Source organism: Perca flavescens, chromosome 2, assembly GCF_004354835.1.
Source record: "Perca flavescens isolate YP-PL-M2 chromosome 2, PFLA_1.0, whole genome shotgun sequence".
In the NCBI taxonomy this organism is placed as follows: domain Eukaryota; kingdom Metazoa; phylum Chordata; class Actinopteri; order Perciformes; family Percidae; genus Perca; species Perca flavescens.
The window spans coordinates 10,043,468-10,064,944 of record NC_041332.1 but is presented as its reverse complement, the minus strand read 5'-3'; the positions used below and the strand labels follow the sequence as shown (position 1 = coordinate 10,064,944).

Below are 21,477 nucleotides of genomic sequence, written 5' to 3'. Positions count from 1 at the left end.
TCAAGGTTTACTCATGTTATTATTATAAACCTAAAGACAATTTGTGTTCATCTTCTTGAATTTATAATGATGGCAGTATCATGTTGGTCTAATGTCTGCTGAATGGAATACGGTTGAGATAAGGTTTTTCACAGGTTTTCTTTCCCTGTATGTCAGATCCTTTTTCCTGCCGCTGGGCAGGAACACTTGATAAGTGATCAAAAATATGCAAAAGTTCAGACGTTGGTAGCCAATGGGATTGTGTTGATGAAACTTCATGAGGTGATTGGTGGCTCGAAGGCCAACAGGACAGTTGGACCAGATTTAAAAGGCACCAGTGTTACACCAGGAGATCAGTCATTGACAAAGATGGGTGGCATAACATGTCTTCTCCTTTTGCTGTGGGCCAGTGAGTAGTCATCTAATGCTTACACGTCTGCGGCTTACTTTAAACATTCTTTATACTTTAAAAAAGTATTTATCATGTACTTTAATGGATGCATATTATGTAATATATGGTGAGCCCAAGTTTAAGACGTAAGCAATAAAGTAAGCAATATCATGTTTAAACTCACCTTCAAAATGTATAATCATAATCAGAAATAGATTAATATTGCAAGGTAAGTGGCACTTGCTAGGAATTTGCTTTGGTTGATGGTGCATACATATAAACAATAATATAAATAAAAAACAATAAATACAGAAACAAATAACACATGCAAATAACTATTTAACATTACAGTAAGAAAGAAAAAAGAGGCTGTATGGGTTAGGATGTACAAAAATGTAGAGGGATGTGCAAAAAGTTCAGGATATACAGTATAGAACGTGCAGAGGACAGGATGCAGGATTAAGGTTCAATGTCAGTGGGGGTCCGGGGATTTGTTGACGAGCCTTACTGCTGAGGGGAAGTAACTGTTTTTGTGGCATGAGGTTTTGGTCCTGATGGACCGTTAGCTCCTGCCAGTGGGGAGAGTTTCAGACAGTTTGTGTGGAGATGGTGATGGAGCAGGTGAGGATGGACTCAATAATGGCAGTGTAGAAGTGCATCATCATAGTCTTTGACAGGTTGAACTTCTTCACCTGCCACAGAAAGGACATCCTCTGTTGTGCTTTTTTTTAATAAGAAGTTGATCTTCAGCTCCCACTTGAGGTCCTAGAAGATGATGGAGCCCAGGAAGTGAAAGGACTCCACAATTTTGACTGTGGAGTCAGGGTAATGGGGGCGGATGGGGTTACATCCTTCCTAATGTCCACAACCATCTCCACTAGAAGCCAGTGTGATGTGGTATCTTCTTCTGATGTCCATTAATATCCTGGCAGATGAATTCTAGGTCAGTTGGAGGTGTGACTGAGGCAGAAGTTATGCCTAACAATGACAGACATTTCTCAGTTACCTCAGCCATATTGGCTGTTTTCATTATGGCTCTCGGCCGTCCTCTCTAGAAAAGCCAGTTAAAGGTTTAGGTAGGTGGTATGATGCAGCTGTTAGTGATAATAACCATATCCAGGGCTTGAAACAGCAGGTAGTGGAAGACAGTAAGATCATAGAGACTTCAGGCCCTCCAGGAAAAGTCAAATTGTGGTGCCTGCAGTTTGGTCTGGTTCATCAAATGTTGTTGCTATTTACAGTGTAGTATGTACATATTTCAATAGAGAAACAAGAGCTCTCACATTAGAAAGTGTGTGAGAGACCCACACTACCTCTGCAGTCTTGGCAGTGTATGAAAAAGGGAAAAAAGTTTCTCTGAATGGTTCTTAAAAGGCAATATATTATATAATAAGATTATTATAAAAGATTAACTTCACTTTCTGGTGACCCTGTTGACTTGCCTGTCCTTTTATACTTACACACAACTTCATATTAAAACCCTTTTACGTAAAGTCAACTCTGACTGAACACTGTAATTGCTTTTAACTAGGTGCCCTTTAAGTTGTATGTCTGTATTAGCTTACGTTAAGTGTAATGTATTGTTTGTGTTCTAGTATGTATAGAGATTTGTGGTGTAGTATGTAACCTTTGTTCTGTCTTTTATGTATTTTTAAACTTGTTGCCGCCTGTCTTGGCCAGGACTCCCTGGGAGAAGAGTTACTGTAACTGAATGAGACTTTTCCTGGTTGAATAAAAGTTAAATAAAATAAAAAAATAAAAAATATTGAAACCATTTACCTTAACATTCCACAGCCCCATAATTGAAATTATTCGATAAAAAAGTGCCCTTCTTTTTGTTTTAATGGACTCTTGGTTAATGTTGAATACATAAAAGGCAGTAGTGATACATATTTTAATACTACCTGTTGTTAGATATGTTTTTGTGTTCTGAGTGACAAGTGTTCCTGTTGGGAGACAAATGTTGTCAGTGTTCTGGTATAAAAGTTGATACTGAGATGTGTATCAAGTGTTTTGGTTGCATTAGTTCAGAGCTTCATATCAGTAAAGAGAACTGTCTGAACAGTTTGTAAAAATGAACTCAGTATAGACAATATGTGTTAGCAATTATCCAAAAACTGTAACACTGGGCTTCCATAGAAATGTTCAAGCAATTTTTGGCATAGCTCATCATTTATATTGATAACTTTCTAGAGAATGAATAAGTTCTCTACAACAACCGCTGTTCTAACGTACAGTAACCTGGTGGAGGACTTTCTGTTTCAGGTGTCACAGTGAGCACAGGGCTGGATCTGCAGAAGAGAATCATCGGAGGTCAACCATGTAAACCAACTGAGCGTCAGTACCATGTGATATTAACAGATAAAAATGATAACTTCTTGTGTGGTGGATCTCTGATCAGTAAACAGTGGATTCTGACTGCAGCTCACTGCTGGAAGGGGTAAGAAAGTCTCTTAAATACTTTATCTAAAAGTCCTGAAGTTAAACTAATGCATTCCCAAAAGAGAAATAGCATTGTTCATATTCAGCGATTATTTAATATTAAAGTATAATGCATTTATAGTAATTCAGTGATGTTTCCTCTTTACCCTTATTACTTATTTCTAGGGATATGAAAGTAGTTTTAGGTTGGGGTCAAAATAAAAAAAACATTGTCAATCAATGAAAAACCTGTGATGTGGTGACGACCACATTCACCACGACATCATGCTGCTGAAACTACCCACACCTACTTCCATTGAACCTGTACCACTTCCTGACTGTGGAATTCGTCTGAAACCGTGAGTCATAATCTTTCCTCCTTATTATGACTGAAACTTCAACTCATGAGGAACTCAAACTGATAAATTCACAAAGAATCTTTTTTTAAATGTAAAGTCATTAGTGGGGAACATAGTTTGTGTTTGTTATCATTATTAGCATTACAAAAAAAAAGAAGAAAGTAAACTGTTATAAAAACTTTTTATTGTATTTCAGAGGTACAATGGTTCAGATTGCAGGTCATGCAGCCACAGCTGGAAATGCTGCCGGTAAACATAGTGAGTTATTTCTTTATTTAGTAATAACACATAAATGTTTCTCACAGTTGTTCTTATTTTTTGGTTTCTATATTTGGCAACATTGCTGACACATTTAGATTGAATACATTTTATTTTATCCTAAAAATGTGTTTCTTATTATTTATATTACGTATACACATAATAAAATGTAAATCCGCCAATACATTTTAGCAATTTAGCACAATTGAAGATATTTGAAAAAAAAATTGACATTATTTAATAAATCAGATTAATATCCTAATTGAAGCTGCAATATTCTTTAAAATGTTTGGATATATTTTATTCAAGTATAAATAAGTATAAATAGATCAGATTCCAATGGTAAGTTACAGCAGAGTTCTGTTCATGTTTCTGTGTACCATGTACGAAAATAATGATGATGTTTATGTTTAGTAGAAAATAAACACTTTTGTTCTATTTTCATCTAGTAAGTGGTTTTACACCGGACCTCCAATGTGCTGACACCAAGGTTACCACCTGTCCATCGATAGGCGGCTTAATACGTTATCAACACAAGTTCTGTGGTGACACAGGAAGCGGTGTAACTTCATGTCCAGTGAGTTGTATGGCCTCTGACCTTACATCATTTCTACAGTCACTTTAATTTACAGTAGAAAGTATTTCAATAAATAATATAAGTCTGTAAGAAAAAATATCTACATTTCTCTCACAGGGTGACTCTGGTGGAGGAGTGGTGTACAATGGCAAGATTTATGGTGTCATTCATGGCGCTGTGAATGGTGAATATGTATGTGCTGGAGAAAATATATTTATGGACGTCTGTAAATACTTGGGATGGATCAAACACATTACTAAACCACCAAAGAAAATGTGTCTATGGTGTGGTTAACTGTGAAATGCTCTGTTAATTAAAAGACATTTCACAGAAAATTGTGACTTACTCAAATTTGCACTTGATAAATTTACAACTGATTGGATTACATTAAATGTTCAACTATCATTTGTACAACCCTTTAAGACAAAGAACTGTAGTTACACATGTAGTATCTGAGTTACAAATGTTAATTTACACAATGTTGCCATTCAACTGTTGTTGATCATTTTTGAACAAAGATAATAAATAATGAGGACGAGAGAAACTACCAGGTCTGTTTATAACAAGATTGTTGACAACATAAAGGCAAGTTTAGGCTGTGGTTAACTATGAAATGCTCTGTCATTTAAAAGACATTTTACATGTATTAAGAAAATTGTTGAGTTCATTTAAAATGTACTATTGATAATTTCACAATTGATTGAATTACATTAAATGTTCAACTATCAATTGTAAAACCCTTTAAGATAAACAACAATTGTGATTCTTTCACATGTAGTATCTGAGTTACAAACGATAATCAGCTGTTATGGTTGAAAAAACACATATCTATCTAGTTTTTTAACAAATAAATAATTTTTCTTTTTTCAATGTAAGTTTTACCCTCATGTAAATTCAACAGATTAATCATGTTATCATCTTATATAGAAAAACTAGGCACAAGGCCAGATATGCCAAAAACATACTTTTAGCAATTATAATCAATGTGACTTATTTGACAATGTTGTCAGTTAAAATAAAATAAAGATGTCTCACAATCATTGTTTCACAGATTGTTCTTTTTATACTTCCATTGTCACAGAAAAAGATACATGAACATATTTCTGCCCAATTTAAAGGTCCACTACTTAATATCATTAAACCTGCATCTGATCTTTTTTTGCAGGAGCAGGAACATCCATGTGAACACAACAAAGTCATATCACCTTTTATCACAGATTGTTTACTGTAAACATTCAGCAGTTACTGAGCATTCAACTGATAACCTGATGAAGTTAAATCCTACATTCACTCTGGTTGTGGCCTCTACCAAATCCTGAGGGTGAAAGGCCTTTTTTGCAGCAGACATTTTGGCTGAATTCCACTTAGTGAAGTTTTCTTAGCTTTCTGAAGCAAGCAGTTTTTTCTTGCCACAGCTTTGTATTTAAGTTCAGCCCCAATTTGGCCTCAACCAAATACAACAATACTATCCCTGTTTTACCCAGGCCCAGGTTGAAAAATAGTGTGGCCTGAGGCTTGGTCAATTTACATAGAAACAATTAAAAGTCATTAAAAATCCTTATGAAAGCCCCACAACTGTGCTGCTACTGATTAAAGGTGAAGGTAACAAAGGATGTATTATTACTCAAAAAAAAAGAAACAAAGAAACAAAGAAATAAATGAAAGGTCGCTTCTGGCAAAATGTTGAAAGCGTTTATTCAAATGGCTGTTTGATGGTGAAATCATAAAAACATAGACAATCTTTGTACATATTAAAATAGTGAAGGGTGTGGCCGTTTAGTTCAGTTGGTGGAGCAGGCGCACCTGTACAGAGGCTTGTTCCTCCACCAAGAAGGTCCAGGGTTTGAATCTGACCTGTGACGGTTTTCCTGCATGTCCAATAAAGGCAGAAATGCTCAAACACTTATAATAATATATATATATATATATATATATATATATATATATATATATATATATATATATATATATATATATATATATATATATATATATATATTGGATGGTTACAACCCACACATAGACAAACAGCCTTCTTCAGGGTGTAGCCCTCAGCACAGTTTCCCCTTTAGTAGATCCAAGATGACTGCAAACACCTGAAGTATGGGTACTACTACTGTACTGCATACTACTGGGTGGCTCTACAAGATGTATAGAAGGAAGAACAAGGATTATAAGAAAACAAATATGGCTGTACAGACAACAAGACAATAAATAATACAAATATAACTACAATATATAACTATTTACAGCAAAGGCACCAGGCCACATGAATCAGAACAACAACGTATGTTAATGAGGCTTTTATAAAGAACCGTATACTGTAGTGTGGCTGAGCTGATAACTGTTCTCCCAGTCACCAGTGAGGGGAGCACTGCTAAAAGTTACCAATTCAATGGGGATTCAAAGGTGGAACATTATTCACACATGGTTGTTCTTGGTCTATTTTGATCAGGTCAACAATTTGCAGAGAAAATATTCACCACCTGCATTTGATACAGGCAGTTATAGACCAGAGCCATTTCCACATTTGGGAAAATATTAATTATTTTCTCATGAAGCAGAACGATAAAATTCAGCACTGAGGAGAAGGTTGTAATTTTTGCAGAGGAAGTCATAAAAGTTCATCTCATCATCATCATCATCATCATCATCATCATCATCATCATCATCATCATCATCATCATGTTTTTGTCTGGATCATAGCTGTACTTTCCTTGCATAATGCAAGCTGCCTTATTTATGTCAGTCCTTGAGATCATCAGGTTGAGAGAGGAATTAAAACCCTGACTCGGTATGGATCTCTGTCCAGTTAGAACATGGTCAGGTGTGTCAGTGTCATCAGGCCAGTACTCACACTTTTCCAATGTCGGTAGACATACTGTATGTTCTTTAGCTGCTGGAATTACTTTTGGCCGATGACCTTTCATTGAAATGCTATTCAGTTGTATTCATTCATTAAATAGCCTTTCTAAAGCTTTTTGGAAAACAGTTTTAAAGGTTCTTCCCACCACATGAGGTTTTAATTCATTGTATGCGCTAACCTTCTGGCTGGTGTAATATGTTAACATGCTTTGATGTTCTTCAGCAATTTCCCTTGGGATGAGTAAAGTGTTATCTTATCTTAAATCAAATCTTGATGTTGTTTATTTAAATTACCAACTTTTTGTAATTTCTTCATACTTTTTTCCCAGACTTTAATAACAAACTGCATAGTTTGGTCTATAGATTACTGGATATGGAGTCCCTGACATCCAATTCTGAAAGGTCAAAAGCAAGTAAGCAAGTAGTAGTTCTGATTAACAAAATATTGAAATAATTATCATCACTTTTTCATTCATTAATACTTATCGCCATTTTGTAATTTTGTAAAATAATATGCCAGATCTTTTTTTGTTATAAATTCTATGAGGTTAAAGTCCTCTCACATCAACATGGTACAGGCTCCATTGTTGACCTGTGATGATTCTCTTCTGCAGTTCCACCACGGTGCTCACTGTCACACCTGAAAGAGAAAGTCCTGCACCAGGTGACGCCAGTGATGTTTGAACTTAGTAGTAAAAAAGTAAATAAATACAACAAGATTTTTTGATTCAAGCAGAGTGGTGTGGACATAAAGGTTAGGTTAATTGTGGTCTCTAAATTGTCCCTAGATGTGAATGTGAGTCTGACTGTCTGTCTCTGTGTCAGGCCTGTGATTGACTGGTGATCTGTCCATCCCTGTCTCACGGCAGTTTGATATTATTGGTATTTTTAGCCCAATAACCGCTGTTTTAATCAACATTTATTCACCAGATCTTATAAAACATATGGCTATATGGATAAAACAACGACTGAGGTCAAGTACTGACTTTTAACTTTAAGGATGTTTAACAGTGTTCACATCAATACTGAGTAAACAGTGAAGGACCCATGGACATTGGGCCTCATTCACCAATATCTTCCTAAGTTTTCTCTTAAATATATTCTTAAGAAGCTTCCTAAGAAAAGTTTACGCCGGATTCATGACGTGTTCTTAAACAGCAGATTTGTTCGCACCTGTGTTCTTAGGATTGATGAATCCCACGTCTTCGTAACTGAAAGCGCGTGTCAGTTGTTCCTAATTAGCATAAGAAAACGCCCCGCAAATTCCCATATAAGGACATGACACTTCCTGTGCACCTCCTGGGAGACAGGTTTTCGGAGATTGTCGGAGTCGGGGTGGAGGAAGTACTGAATCTCAGTACTTAAATAAAAGTACAAATATCCAGAGACATATTTACTTTAGTAAAAGTAGAAGGTGTCCACAACCACAAACAAGGCCTGGCTTTTAAAATAAGTTCCTATCCTAACCAGCATAAAATGGAAATATGTTGTTAGAATCGGAATGCGGTTGGTTTTATTCATGGATGTATTTTATTTTCTTTAACCATGCAAGTAAGCAAATAAAGTGTGTGAAGCAGCGCAAATGGGGAGATGTGAAGAGGTCCAGCCAAATAAATAAGATATGAATGCGTCTTACGCAGCCTGGCGGAGGAGTAAACGACGCTGTGGAGAGAAATAGATATAGCAACTATGATTTAAAAACGGGAATAATAAAAACAAACGTTTTCACTTTTACCGGGGCTGTATTACCGAGGGTCAGCGGCGCTGCGCCGGGCTCTGCAGCACCGGAGCCAGCTTGGATCAGCGGTGCCCTATATACGGTATCTATGGCAACCAAACTTTACTGGTGAGACAAACGTGTGACGGTCAGGAAGACGTTTTGGCAGGGGGGAAACTGATCAGAAAATGTAACGGAACATTGTAGAAATGTAGTGGAGTAGAAAGTATAGATAATTGCTGCAAAATGTAACAAAGTAAAAGTCAAAAGTAGGCAAGGCATTATTGAGTCTACTTAAGTAAAGTACAGATACGTGAAAAATGTACTTAAGTAAAGTAACGAAGAATTTGTACTTTGTTACATTCTACCACTGCATTTTGGCCCTATAAATAGCGATCAATCACCAAATAATGCAGGATTTAATCAGTTTATTTGCTTATATAAATTGCAGTGTTAGTGGTTTTTTTTGCATACTATGATATTTTTTTTCAACAAATGATCAGAAATACATTACAGTACAATACTATCATTGTAAACGACTGTAGAATTAAATAAAATGCAGTAAGCAATCATTTGGAGCAAATTGTCATCACTCACATGTGCGTAAGAGTGCTTTTCAGTGTTCGTAGATTTTGTTCTTAGCTAAGAACAAATCCAAGTTAAGAAAACATTTGTAAATGCCAGAATCTTCGTAAAAAGTTCGTAAGAAGGGTTTAAGAACACATTTCTTCGTAAGAACGGTTGGTGAATGAGGCCCATTGTTATGTGAGTTATCTGTAAAGAACTAGGCTCTCTCTTACTCAACTCTTCTTCCCCTTCTAACTTCTGCTCTGATGGTGACTGATGGTGACTGGCTGTTTTTCCTTGGTCTTCCTTATCTGTTTCACCTGAAATCTCCATGTTCAATCTGCAAGTCAGGATGAAGAGTCAAAACAGGACAAGCTCTCAACTTTAACAGTAGACAATGTACGACTGCTCTATTTACTGCTGCAATAGAAAAGGTCCGCCAGTGTCTACATTGGTATGTTTTCTTATTGTGCTGTCAGTTCTTGGAGTATCTTCAAATGCTTCACATCCCTAAAATTAGTACAACCTCAGCCAAACGGTTATGTAAGTCAATGAAACATAATCATTAACAAAAAGTATTAAAATGTTGCGAAAACATAAGAAAATCGGACATGTGTTTTCACCAACATTTACAAAATAAACACACAAAACATTAATCCAAAAGATTTCAAAATGTAGAAACATGAACAAAATATTCCTTAACATTATGTACTTTGCATTTTTTGACTTTTTTTTCATTGTTACTCTACATCAAATTATCATTTAACAATTCAACTTTGCTCTTGCAATTTCCTTTTTTTTTTTTTTTTTTTTTTATTCAATTATGACCTGATTATTCCTAGTAGCACAGTAAAATAATATTTTTAATTTGATTTCTATTCATTAATTATGAATAAATATATCCTCCATAGAACGAGAGAGGATTCTTCACCCATAATTACTATAAAACTTATCTCACCTATACTCAATATCACATGAAATATTAAGTGGAAAAATAGGGACAAGACAGCTATAAGCAAAATTAACAGAATACTTAGTGTTTCTGTGAGATGACCACCAATTTTAAAATGTCAGAGAACACAAAGGTCCTTGTGTAAAATTACAATGGGATTGAGAGTATCCAAGGTGTGCTAAAGTTTGGTTGTTTAAATAATCACGTAGTATATGAGCGCAATAACATTTTGTGAATTTACAGACGATTATTGCCTCACCTGAGCTCTTCTGTTTTGATAAGCCAACGGCAAGAGGAAATATTTTAAGTAACTGACATAAAACCTCTGTTTGATCTTCACTGGATGGTTACATACAACAATACTAACTCCACCCTCTCTCCTACCCACAGATGTCACACACACACACACACACACACACACACACACACACACACACACACACACACACACACACACACTCTCTCTCTCCCTGAGCATTTTAATAGGTCTACAGTAAAGGCATACAACATTTTACTTTATTGTTATTGAGGAATTTTTTTTTACTCAAAATATCAACTTTACAGTAACCTCCCCAAATATTTTCATTATAACCTTAAACATTATCTCTGTTCATCTACTTGAATACACAATACACAAGAATGCAGCTGAGGTCTTGATACTTGATAAGTCATCAAAAATTTCATGAGGTGATTGGTGGCTCAAAGGCCAACAGGAAAGTGGCAACGGATTTAAAAAGGCACCAGTGTTCCACCAGGAGGTCAGTCATTGACAAAGATGGGTGGCATTACATGTCTTCTCCTTTTGCTGTGGGCCGGTGAGTATTCTCGTACATGTATGGTTCTTACATTAACCATTCTTTATTCTTTGAAATTGTATTTATCATGTATTTTAAATTGAGTTAATTGATCACACATGCACATCTATTGTATGTATCAGTGGTCAGCTCAAGTTAAAAATTTGTCAAAGCCAGTGTGATGTGGCCTTTTCTTCTGATGCCCATTACAGTAATATACTGAAGGATGAATTCAGTTGGAGATTTTTTTTCAACTCATAACTCTGCTGCAAGGCTTTTAATGCACATTAACAGCACACATCACACCTGTTTTAGCAGCACTTCACTGGTTACCAGTCCAGTATAGAATTCAATTTAAAATCTTGGTCATTACTTTCAGAGCCTTGCACGGTCAAGTTCCTTCATACATCTCTGATTTGATACAGCTACATACCCCCACCCATAGTCTGAGATCATTAGGTCAGAGGCTATTAGTGGTTCCGCGCACTCATTTTAAAACTAGAGGGGATCGGTCATTCCAAGCAGTGGCTCCTAGGCTGTGGAATGACTTGCCTCTCTCGCTACGTTGTGTGGATTCTGTCGAATCTTTTAAAAAGCAGCTGAAGACTCTGCTGTTCAAGCAGGCTTTTACTTAGTCAAGGGTTTTTATGGTTGTTTGTTATGTTTTCTATTTGTATTTCAGTTTGCTTGTATTGTGACTTCTTGTGTTGTATTGCATTTTATTGTGAAGCACTTTGTGATTTTTATCTGTGAAAGGTACTATACAAATAAACTTTACTTACTTACTTACAGTACCTACTTAGTAGATGTGACGCAGCCTCTGCGTACCTCAGCCATATTGGCTGTTTTCTGTTTTCATTATGGCTCTTGCCTGTCTCCTCTCTAGAAAAGTCAGTTAAAAGTGTAGGTAGTGTTATAATGCAGCTGTAAGTAATAAGGAGCAGATCCAAGAGTTGACACTGCAGGTAGTGGATGACAGTAAGAGCTCAGAGACGTGGGGCCCTTCAGGAAAAAACTTAATCTGTGGTGCCTGCAGTTTGGTCTGCTGCCACAAATGTTGCTGTTTTATGTACCTATTCCAATAGAGAAACTAGAGAGAATGATTACCTCTCACACTGAGTGAAGTGACTAGAAGCCCCACACTACCTCAGCCCGTGTATGTAAGGGAGTTTGGAGCTCTCTAGCCAGTTTTGAATGGTTCCTAACAGGCAATTAATGAAATATTAACCTCACTTTCTGCTGAACCTGTAGATTTGCCTGTCCTCTTACACTCACGCACAACTTTTAATTGAAACCATTTACCAGAATCCATATTCCACAGCCCCATAGAATATTTTAATTCAATTAAAACGTGTCCTTCTTATAGTTTGAATGGACTCTTGATTCATGCTAAATAAATAAAAGATACTTCAAATGCAATAGTTATACATATTTTAATACTACCTGTTGTTAGAGATGTTTTTGTGTTCTGGGTGACAAATGTTACTGTTGTCAGTGTTCTAGTATAAAAGTTAATCCTGAGATGTGTATCAAGTGTTGTGGTTGCATTAGTTCAGAGCTTCATATCAGTAAAGAGAACTGCCTGAACAGTTTTGTAAAAGTGAACTCAGTATAGACAATATGTGTTAGCAATTGTAAAAAAAGAATGCAATTTTGGCATAATTCACCATGTATATTGATAACTTTCTCGAGAATAAATAAGTTGTTCTTTATAACAAGCACTGTTCTAACTTACAGTAACCTGGTGGAGGACTTTCTGTTTCAGGTGTTACAGTGAGCACAGGGCTGGATCTGCAGAAGAGAATCATCGGAGGTCGACCGTGTGGACCAGCTGAGCGTCAGTACCATGTGATATTAACAGATCAAAATGGAAAGTTCACGTGTGGTGGATCTCTGATTAGTAACCAGTGGATTCTGACTGCAGCTCACTGCTGGAAGGGGTAAGAAAGTCACTTTAATGCTTTATCTGAATGTCCTGAAGAAAAATAGCATTGCTTAAGTTCATGATCAGCGATTACTTAATATTAAAGTATGATGCATTTATAATAATTCAGTGATGTTCGGCTTTACCCTTATTACTTATTTCTAGTGCCAATGGAGTAGTTGTAGGTTGGCATGCTGTTAAAAATAGTCAACAATGGAAAATTGTTGACGAACCTGTGATCTATTATGACAACATGGACATCCAACACGACATCATGCTGCTGAAACTACCCACACCTACTTTGATTGCACCTGTACCACTTCCTCGCTGTGGAATTCATCCGAGTCCGTGAGTCATGATCTTTCCTCCTTATTAAAACTGAAAATTCAACTCATGAGGAACTCAAACTCAGAAATTCACAAAGACTTTTTTTGTAAATGTAAAGTCATTAGTGGGGAACGTAGTTTGTGTGTTTTTATCATTATTAGCATTAAAAAAAAGAAAAGGAAAAAGAAAGCTGTTATAAGAACTTTTTCTTTTTTATTTGAGTAAGTTTAAATGTTTATTGTTTCAGAGGTACGATGGTTCAGATTGCAGGTCACGCAGACAATACTGGAAAACCTGGCGATAAACATAGTGAGTTCTTTCTTCATTTAGTGATAACACATAAATGTTTATCACAGTTGGTGTTCTTATTTTTTGGGTTTCTATATTTGGCAACATTTCTGACAGATATTTACATTGAATACATTTTTATTTTGTCCTAAAAATATGTTTCTTATTATTTGTAATACGTATACATAATAAAACATAAATATGCCAATTGATTTTGCAACTTAGCAATTGAAGATATACGAAAAACAAATTGACATTATTTAATAAATCAAATAAATATCCAAATTTGAAGCTGTTTTATTCTTTAAAATGTTTGGATACATTTTAATCAAGTATAAATAAGTATAAATAGATCAGATTCCAATGGTAAGTTACAACATAGTTTTGTTCGTGTTTCTGTGTACCTTGTAAGAAAATAATGATGCTGTTTATGTTTAGTAGAAAATAAACACTTTTGTTCTATTTTCATCTAGAAAATGGTGAAACACCTGACCTCCAATGTGCTGAAATCCCGGTTGCCGCCTGTCTATGGGGCTTAAGTTATCAACACTTTTTCTGTGGTGACACAAGATGCGGTGTAACTGCATGTCCAGTGAGTTGTATGGCCTCTAACCTTACATCATTTCTACTGTCACTTTAATTTACAGTAGAAAGTATTTCAATAAATAATATAATTTCTCTCACAGGGTGACTCTGGTGGAGGAGTGGTGTACAACGGCAAGATTTATGGTGTCATTCGTGGTGCTCTGAATCATGGATATGTATGTGGTGGAGAAAATATGTTTATGGACGTCTGTAAATACATGGATTGGATCTTTCGCACTATTAACACACCATAGAGATGTCTAATGTGTGGTTAACTGTGAAATGCTCTGTTATTTAAAAGACATTTCACAGAAAATTGTGACTTACTAAAATTTGCACTTGATCAATTTACAACATTAAATGTTCAACTACCATTTAAGACAAACAATAATGATTCTACCCTGTTGTTATGGTTTAAAAAACACTTACCTATCTAGTTTTTAACAAACAAATCTTTTAAATAAATTTCTTTTTTTCTTTTTTCAATGTAAGTTTGCCCTCATGTAAATTCAATAGATTGATCATGTTATCATCTAAAACTAGGCACAAGGCCAGATATGCCAAAAACATACTTTTAACAATTATAATCAATGTGACTTATTTGACAATGTTGTCAGTTAAAATAAAATAAAGATGACTCACAATCATTGTTTCACAGATTGTTCTTTTTATACTTCCATTGTCACAGAAAAAGATACATGAACATATTTCTGTGCAATGTAAAGGTCCACTACTTAATATCATTAAACCTGCAACTGATCTTTTTTTTTTTGCAGGAGCAGGAACATCCATGTGAACACAACAAAGTCATATCACCTTTTATCACAGATTGTAGACACTTAATCAAACTAAGTGCCTGCTGTGGTCTGAAAATGACCCTTTGAGAGCTCTAACAGTGAACCAAAACAATAAAGTTGTAGAACAGACAGTTAAACAATGAGCTGAAACTCACCATGAAGCTCCTTGAGAGAGGGCTGCAGATTCAGGTGATAATTCTCTGTATCATCACTACAAGTGAGCCCCAAGTGAGCCCTTTCACATCATTGTTGATACATTGTTGTCATAATATCATTTATACTGTAGGTGCTTTATATTACCAATGAATCCAATGACTAACTCATCATCAGTAAGGAAGGGGCAAAAAATAGAGTAAGGGATGTGTTTTCTTACCTTTCTGAAGGAAGGACTTTTTTCTTGCCACAGTTTTGTACAACAATACTATCCCTATTTTACCCAGGCCCAGGTTGAAAAATAGTGTGGCCTGAGGCTTGGTCAATTTACATAGAAACAATTAAAAGTCCTACGACTGTGCTGCTACTGATTAAAGGTGAAGGTAACAAAGGATGTATTATTACTCAAAAAGAAAGAAAGAAAGAAACAAATAAATGAAAGGTCGCTTCTGGCAAAATGTTGAAAGCGTTTATTCAAGTGGCTGTTTGATGGTGAAATCATAAAAACATAGACAATCTTTGTACATATTCAAATAGTGAAGGGTGTGGCCGTTTAGTTCAGTTGGTAGAGCAGGCGCACGTGTACAGAGGCTTGTTCCTCCACCAAGAAGGTCCAGGGTTTGAATCTGACCTGTGACGGTTTTCCTGCATGTCCAATAAAGGCAGAAATGCTCAAACACCTTATATATATATATATATATATATATATATATATATATATATATATATATATATATATATATATATATATATATATATATTGGATGGTTACAACCCACACATAGACAAACAGCCTTCTTCAGGGTGTAGCCCTCAGCACAGTTTCCCCTTTAGTAGATCCAAGATGACTGCAAACACCTGAAGTATGGGTACTACTACTGTACTGCATACTACTGGGTGGCTCTACAAGATGTATAGAAGGAAGAACAAGGATTATAAGAAAACAAATATGGCTGTACAGACAACAAGACAATAAATAATACAAATATACAGTAACTACAATATATAACTATTTACAGCAAAGGCACCAGGCCATATGAATCAGAACAACAACGTATGTTAATGAGGCTTTTATAAAGAACCGTATACTGTAGTGTGGCCGAGCTGACAACTGTTCTCCCAGTCACCAGTGAGGGGAGCACTGCTAAAAGTTACCAATTCAATGGAGATTCAAAGGTGGAACATTATTCACACATGGTTGTTCTTGGTCTATTTTGATCAGGTCAAACATTTGCAGACAAAATATTCACCATTTGCATTTGATACAGGCAGTTATAGACCAGAGCCATTTCCACATTTGGGAAAATATTAATTATTTTCTCATGAAGCACAACGATAAAATAGCACTGAGGTGAAGGTTGTAATTTTTGCAGAGGAAGTCAGAAAAGTGCATCTCATCATCATTATCATCATTATCATCATCATCATCATCATCATCATCATCATCATCATGTTTTTGTCTGCAAGCTGCCTTATTTATTTCAGTCCTTGAGATCATCAGGTTGAGAGAGGAATTAAAACCCTGACTCGGTATGGATCTCTGTCCAGTTAGAACATGATCAGGTGTGTCAGTGTCATCAGGCCAGTACTCACACTTTTCCAGTAATACGGTAGACATACTGTATGTTCTTTAGCTGCTGGAATTACTTTTGGCCGATGACCTTTCATTGAATTGCTATTCAGTTGTATTCATTCATTAAATAGCCTTTCTAAAGCTTGTGCAACTTTTGGAGTTTTAAAGGTTCTTCACACCACATGAGGTTTTAATTCATTGTATGAGGTAACCAACTGGCTGGTGTAATATGTTTGCACGCTTTGATGCTCTTCAGCAATTTCCTTGGGATGAGTAAAGTGTTATCTTACCTTAAATCAAATCTTGATATTTTTATTTAAATTACCAACTTTATATAATTTCTTCATACTTTTTTTTTCCAGACTTTAATAACAAAGCTGCATAGTTTGGTCTATAGATTACTGGATATGGAGTCCCTAACATCCAATTTTGAAAGGTCAAAAGCAAGTAAGCCAGTAGTTGTTCTGATTAACTAAATATTAAAATAATTCTCATCACTTTTTCATTCATTAATATTTATCGCCATTTTGTAATTATAATAATATGTCAGATCTTTTTTTTTGTTATAAGTTCTATCAGGTAAAACTCCTCTCACATCAACATGGTACAGGCTCCATTGTTGACCTGTGATGATTCTCTTCTGCAGTTCCACCACGGTGCTCACTGTGACACCTGAAAGAGAAAGTCCTGCACCAGGTGACACCAGTGATGTTTGAACTTAGTAGTAAAAAGGAAATAAATACATCAAGATTTCGTGATTCAAGCAGTGTGGTGTGGACAATGAGGTTAGGTTAGTTGTGTTCTCTAAATTCTATCTAGATGTGAATGTGAGTCTGACTGTCTGTCTCTATGTGTTAGGCCTGTGATTGACAGGTGATCTGTCCATCCATGTCTCACGGCAGTTCTTGATGGCATCACGAAAAGAAATCTATTAGATCGGGATACCATCACAATATTGTGAATCACAGCACGATTCTTTCTGCCAGTCGGGCTGCAGCAGAGAAGCTGGATACAGCTTTGATATTATTGGTATTTTTAGCCCAATAACCGCTGTTTTAATCACCATTTAGTCACCAGATCTTATCATGGTTTATATGCATTTCTTTTAATGTTATTATTTTGGTCTTATTGCCATGGAAGCTGGATTGCTTTGTTGTTTATTGACATTTTTTAAACTATAATGCTACATCTTTCATCATTTATTTAGATGTTATCATGGTATTCATTTCATTATTTTAATAATATAATTTTGGTCTTATTACCGGTGAAATATTACAGTATGCTGTAAGACAGAACAATACGATATGGGCCGAGCGGGGCGCATTCTAATGCCATTAGCCACAATGCAATGCAGGAATTCATTTTAGAGAATCAGACAGCAATCAGCGGGTCTCTAACGACAGTATTGCTTAAATGTACATATATATATAATCAGTGGTTTTCTCACATTGCTCAGTTTTGTTCCAGTAAGTTATGCACCGTAATAACGTTAAAAAAAAAAATCAGCGGAATACTCCGGAAGTGGTCCACATTAGGCCTATAGTTTAGAAATATTTAGTTTACATTGGGGTATACCTTATTTCTTCTGCCTATAGGAGCAGAGCCGATTAATTGGTTCATCATTTATGACCTCTGATACCCTCTGACCTCTTTCCTCAGTTTGTGAAATGGTTGAATGAGATTGTTGGCAGAATATGCAAAAGTACTTGTGTCTGTTTGCAGTAGGCTGAGGTAGAAGTGTGCCAAAAATGCCAAGACACATTGTGTATATGCACACATACCCAAACAAAGCTATATACATCTTACTCTGTGAACAAAAACAATCTGCTTATCCTTTTAATTTCCTTAAAATGCTTCCTAAAACTACTGTAACCACAGTCATCTTCTGAATATAATGATTAATATGTTAGGCCTACCATAAATTGTTATTTCAAAAAAGTAATTTATTTAAAACAACTAACAATGTCCCCCATAATAAGTCCCACACATAAATATGCTCATGTGTTTTCCCTTTCATCAACTGCAAAATTATTGGTATTTTTATTGTATAAATTCTCACCCACAACGTGCAGCAATCTTTCACAGATGCGGAGCGGTACTTGCTATGTCACTTCCGGAGTGTTCTGCTGATTTTTTTAAACGTTATAACGGTGCATAACTTGCAAAAAACACTAATTATATATACTGTATTTTCAGGTATGTACACCCTGACAATATACAGTATGTCTCAATCATCAATTAAATCTGAAAGTCCTGAAGCAGCGATCAGTAATCTTGATAAAACTATAGCTTTCCTAAAGTGAAGACAGAATGACTTATGTTCATGTTCAGTAATTATTGATCTTTTTAACCTTGTAGGACTATGACAGCACATTTAAGTGTGCATCCAGGTAACAACAGACAACCAGGAGTGGCAATCACAAGACATGAGACTCGTCCAGACCCGAACAGAGACCATGACATCATGCTGCTGGAGCTACCTAACCCAACTAGGATTACACCTGTACCACTTCCTGACTGTCAAAATCAGCCCACTGTGCCTCTGTGAGTCATGATCTACTTTGATAAGTCTGAAAGCTCAACTCGTGTGGAATCTTAAATTGAGAATTTCATCAAGAATCTTTTTTTAAAAGTGGAATCATTACTGGGAAAAGTATTATAAAAAAAAAACTTCTTTATTTTGTATTTCAGCGGAGCTACAGTTCAGATTGCAGGTTATGGACCCAAACCTGGCGAAAGACGTAAGATGAATCATTTTTATTTTATAATAACAATTATGCATGTTTATCAAAGTGTTATTATTATTGTTTTTGTTACATTGTTTGTATATTTGGTAATGTTTCTGACACATATTTACATTGAATATATTTTCATTTTGTCTTACAAACGTGTTTCTTATTACTGTAATAATATTAATCTAGAAAACATAAATCTACATATGTACCAATGATAAGTTACAGCAGAGTTCAGCTAATTTTTCTGTGCATCATGTGAGAATGTCTTGACGTTTTTTGTTTTGTAGCTATAAAAGCTGTTGTTTTATTCTCATCTAGCATCAGATACTCTCCAATGTGCTTACACCGAGGTTGTCAGGTGTACAGATCAAAATGATCAATTTAGGTTCTGTGGCCAAAGAAATGGAGTGGCTCTATGTTCAGTGAGTTGGCATGTCTTCTAACCCAACATCTTTCCACAGTCATCACATTTTACCACTTTCATTTAAATAAGAATTTCAATAAAGAATATAGAAGTCTGTAACAAACAATATACAACTCTCTCACAGGGTGACTCTGGTGGAGGAGTGGTGTACAACGGCAGGATTTATGGGATCATTAGGGGCTTGGATCGCACCAATATCTGTACGGAAAAATCTGCATTTGTGAACGTCTGTTCATACAGGAAGTGGATCAACAACATCACTGGCCTATAACCCTAGACTGTTATTGAAACAATACTAGGATGTTCAGGGTTGGTTAACTGTGAAACGTTCTGTCATTAAAATGCATTTCACATGTGTTAGTGAAATAGTTTAGTTAATTTACATTTGCAACTGATACATTTGATTGGTTACATTAAATGTTCATCTATCATTTGTCAAGCCATTTAAGACAATCACTTGTGATTCTATGATTGTAGTATCACAGGGTAGTCTGATTTACAAATGTTAATTTACACAATGTTACTGTAGCTATCAAACTGTTGTTATGATAAAAAATGAACACAGTGTTTTTCAACCAAGATATCCTCTTCCTTTTTTTCCAATTAAAACAAATTGGACATTTGCTCTTATGTAAATTCAAACAGAATAAGCATGTTGTCTGTTGTTTAAAAACATACTTTTCACAAGTTTAATCATTGTGACTTCTTTGACAGAGTTGTCAGTTAAAATAAAATGAAGATTACTCACTATCATTGTTTCACATATACTTCTTTTATTCTTTCAGTTTTAGTGTCACAGAAAAACATACATGAAACGATCTCTGCACAATTTAAAGCTCCACAGTTAATGTCTTTACCTGCAATACATTGTTATTTTTTTGTCACTTATGGCAGCGGAGACAAGCTGTAAACAGAACAATGACATATCACCTTTCACCTGATAAAGTTAAATCCAATATTCACTCTTTTCAGCTCTGTCAACGTCTGTATTAAACATTTTGACATGTCATAAATCACAGGTGTATTTGATAACATTGAGCCATTGACAATAGCCACATTGCACTTAACAGATGCCCTTGTATTATTCATGCTGGCTCATTGGAATAGGACGCTTAATACAACCAAGCCAGCATTAGTGTTTAATTTCACCTGTGCTCTACCTAAAAGACAACTAGGGATGGGCGTATCGATCCTGTGGTATCGATAGATCAATATACTCACGCTACTCATTTGGCATTGATTTCCTTAAAAAAATATGGATATAAACTAAAAAAATAATAATTGGGGTATGCATCACTTTCAGCTGTTACTATGTGCTGGGACACCCCTGTACCTGGCGGCGTATTGAGCTGGCCCATGTCACGTGACAGGAGACGAGCGAATGAACATGATACTTTTTCTGAACAGCAATCTGAAACTTCAGTAAAGTGTGACGACATATCTCAAGTGCACTAAAGGCGTGATGGTGTCAGACATTTTTCTAGTTCATTTTTCCAAGTTCATTTTCTCAGGGAACAACTGTCTTTCTTATGCAGGTTTATAGGATAACGAAATCCTAGTTTATTATGATCTTTATGACCTCTTGTTTTTGCTTCAGTAAAGTGTTACATGTTTACTTCTACAAAGAGGTTTGAAACATAACATTGTTATGATATATTAGTTTTTTTGTTTTTTTTCCTTTTAGCTTTTTCTACCAAGATTGGTCTTTTTTCTTTTTTTGAGAAATAAGAAAAGTGAAAATGTGTATGTTTTTGTTCATATTTAATTTATTTCATTCATATTTATGTTATT

At 35.5% G+C, this 21,477-nt stretch overlaps 1 protein-coding gene and 1 long non-coding RNA gene across 2 annotated transcripts; both read left to right on the top strand.

Moving 5' to 3' along the window:
• Positions 1–348: 348 nt before the first annotated feature.
• On the top strand, positions 349–20,439 carry LOC114573000 (kallikrein-8). The gene is made up of 6 exons (XM_028604863.1): positions 349–388; positions 2,636–2,810; positions 18,886–19,071; positions 19,219–19,268; positions 19,581–19,684; positions 19,811–20,439. The coding sequence occupies exons 1-6, from the start codon at positions 349–351 to the stop codon at positions 19,955–19,957; spliced, it is 702 nt and encodes a 233-aa protein (XP_028460664.1). The 3' UTR covers positions 19,958–20,439.
• LOC114573006 (uncharacterized) lies at positions 3,349–5,025 on the top strand. Its single transcript, XR_003694852.1, has 3 exons — positions 3,349–3,408; positions 3,858–3,985; positions 4,103–5,025. It is a non-coding gene; the product is annotated as an uncharacterized LOC114573006 (long non-coding RNA).
• Positions 20,440–21,477: the final 1,038 nt, after the last annotated feature.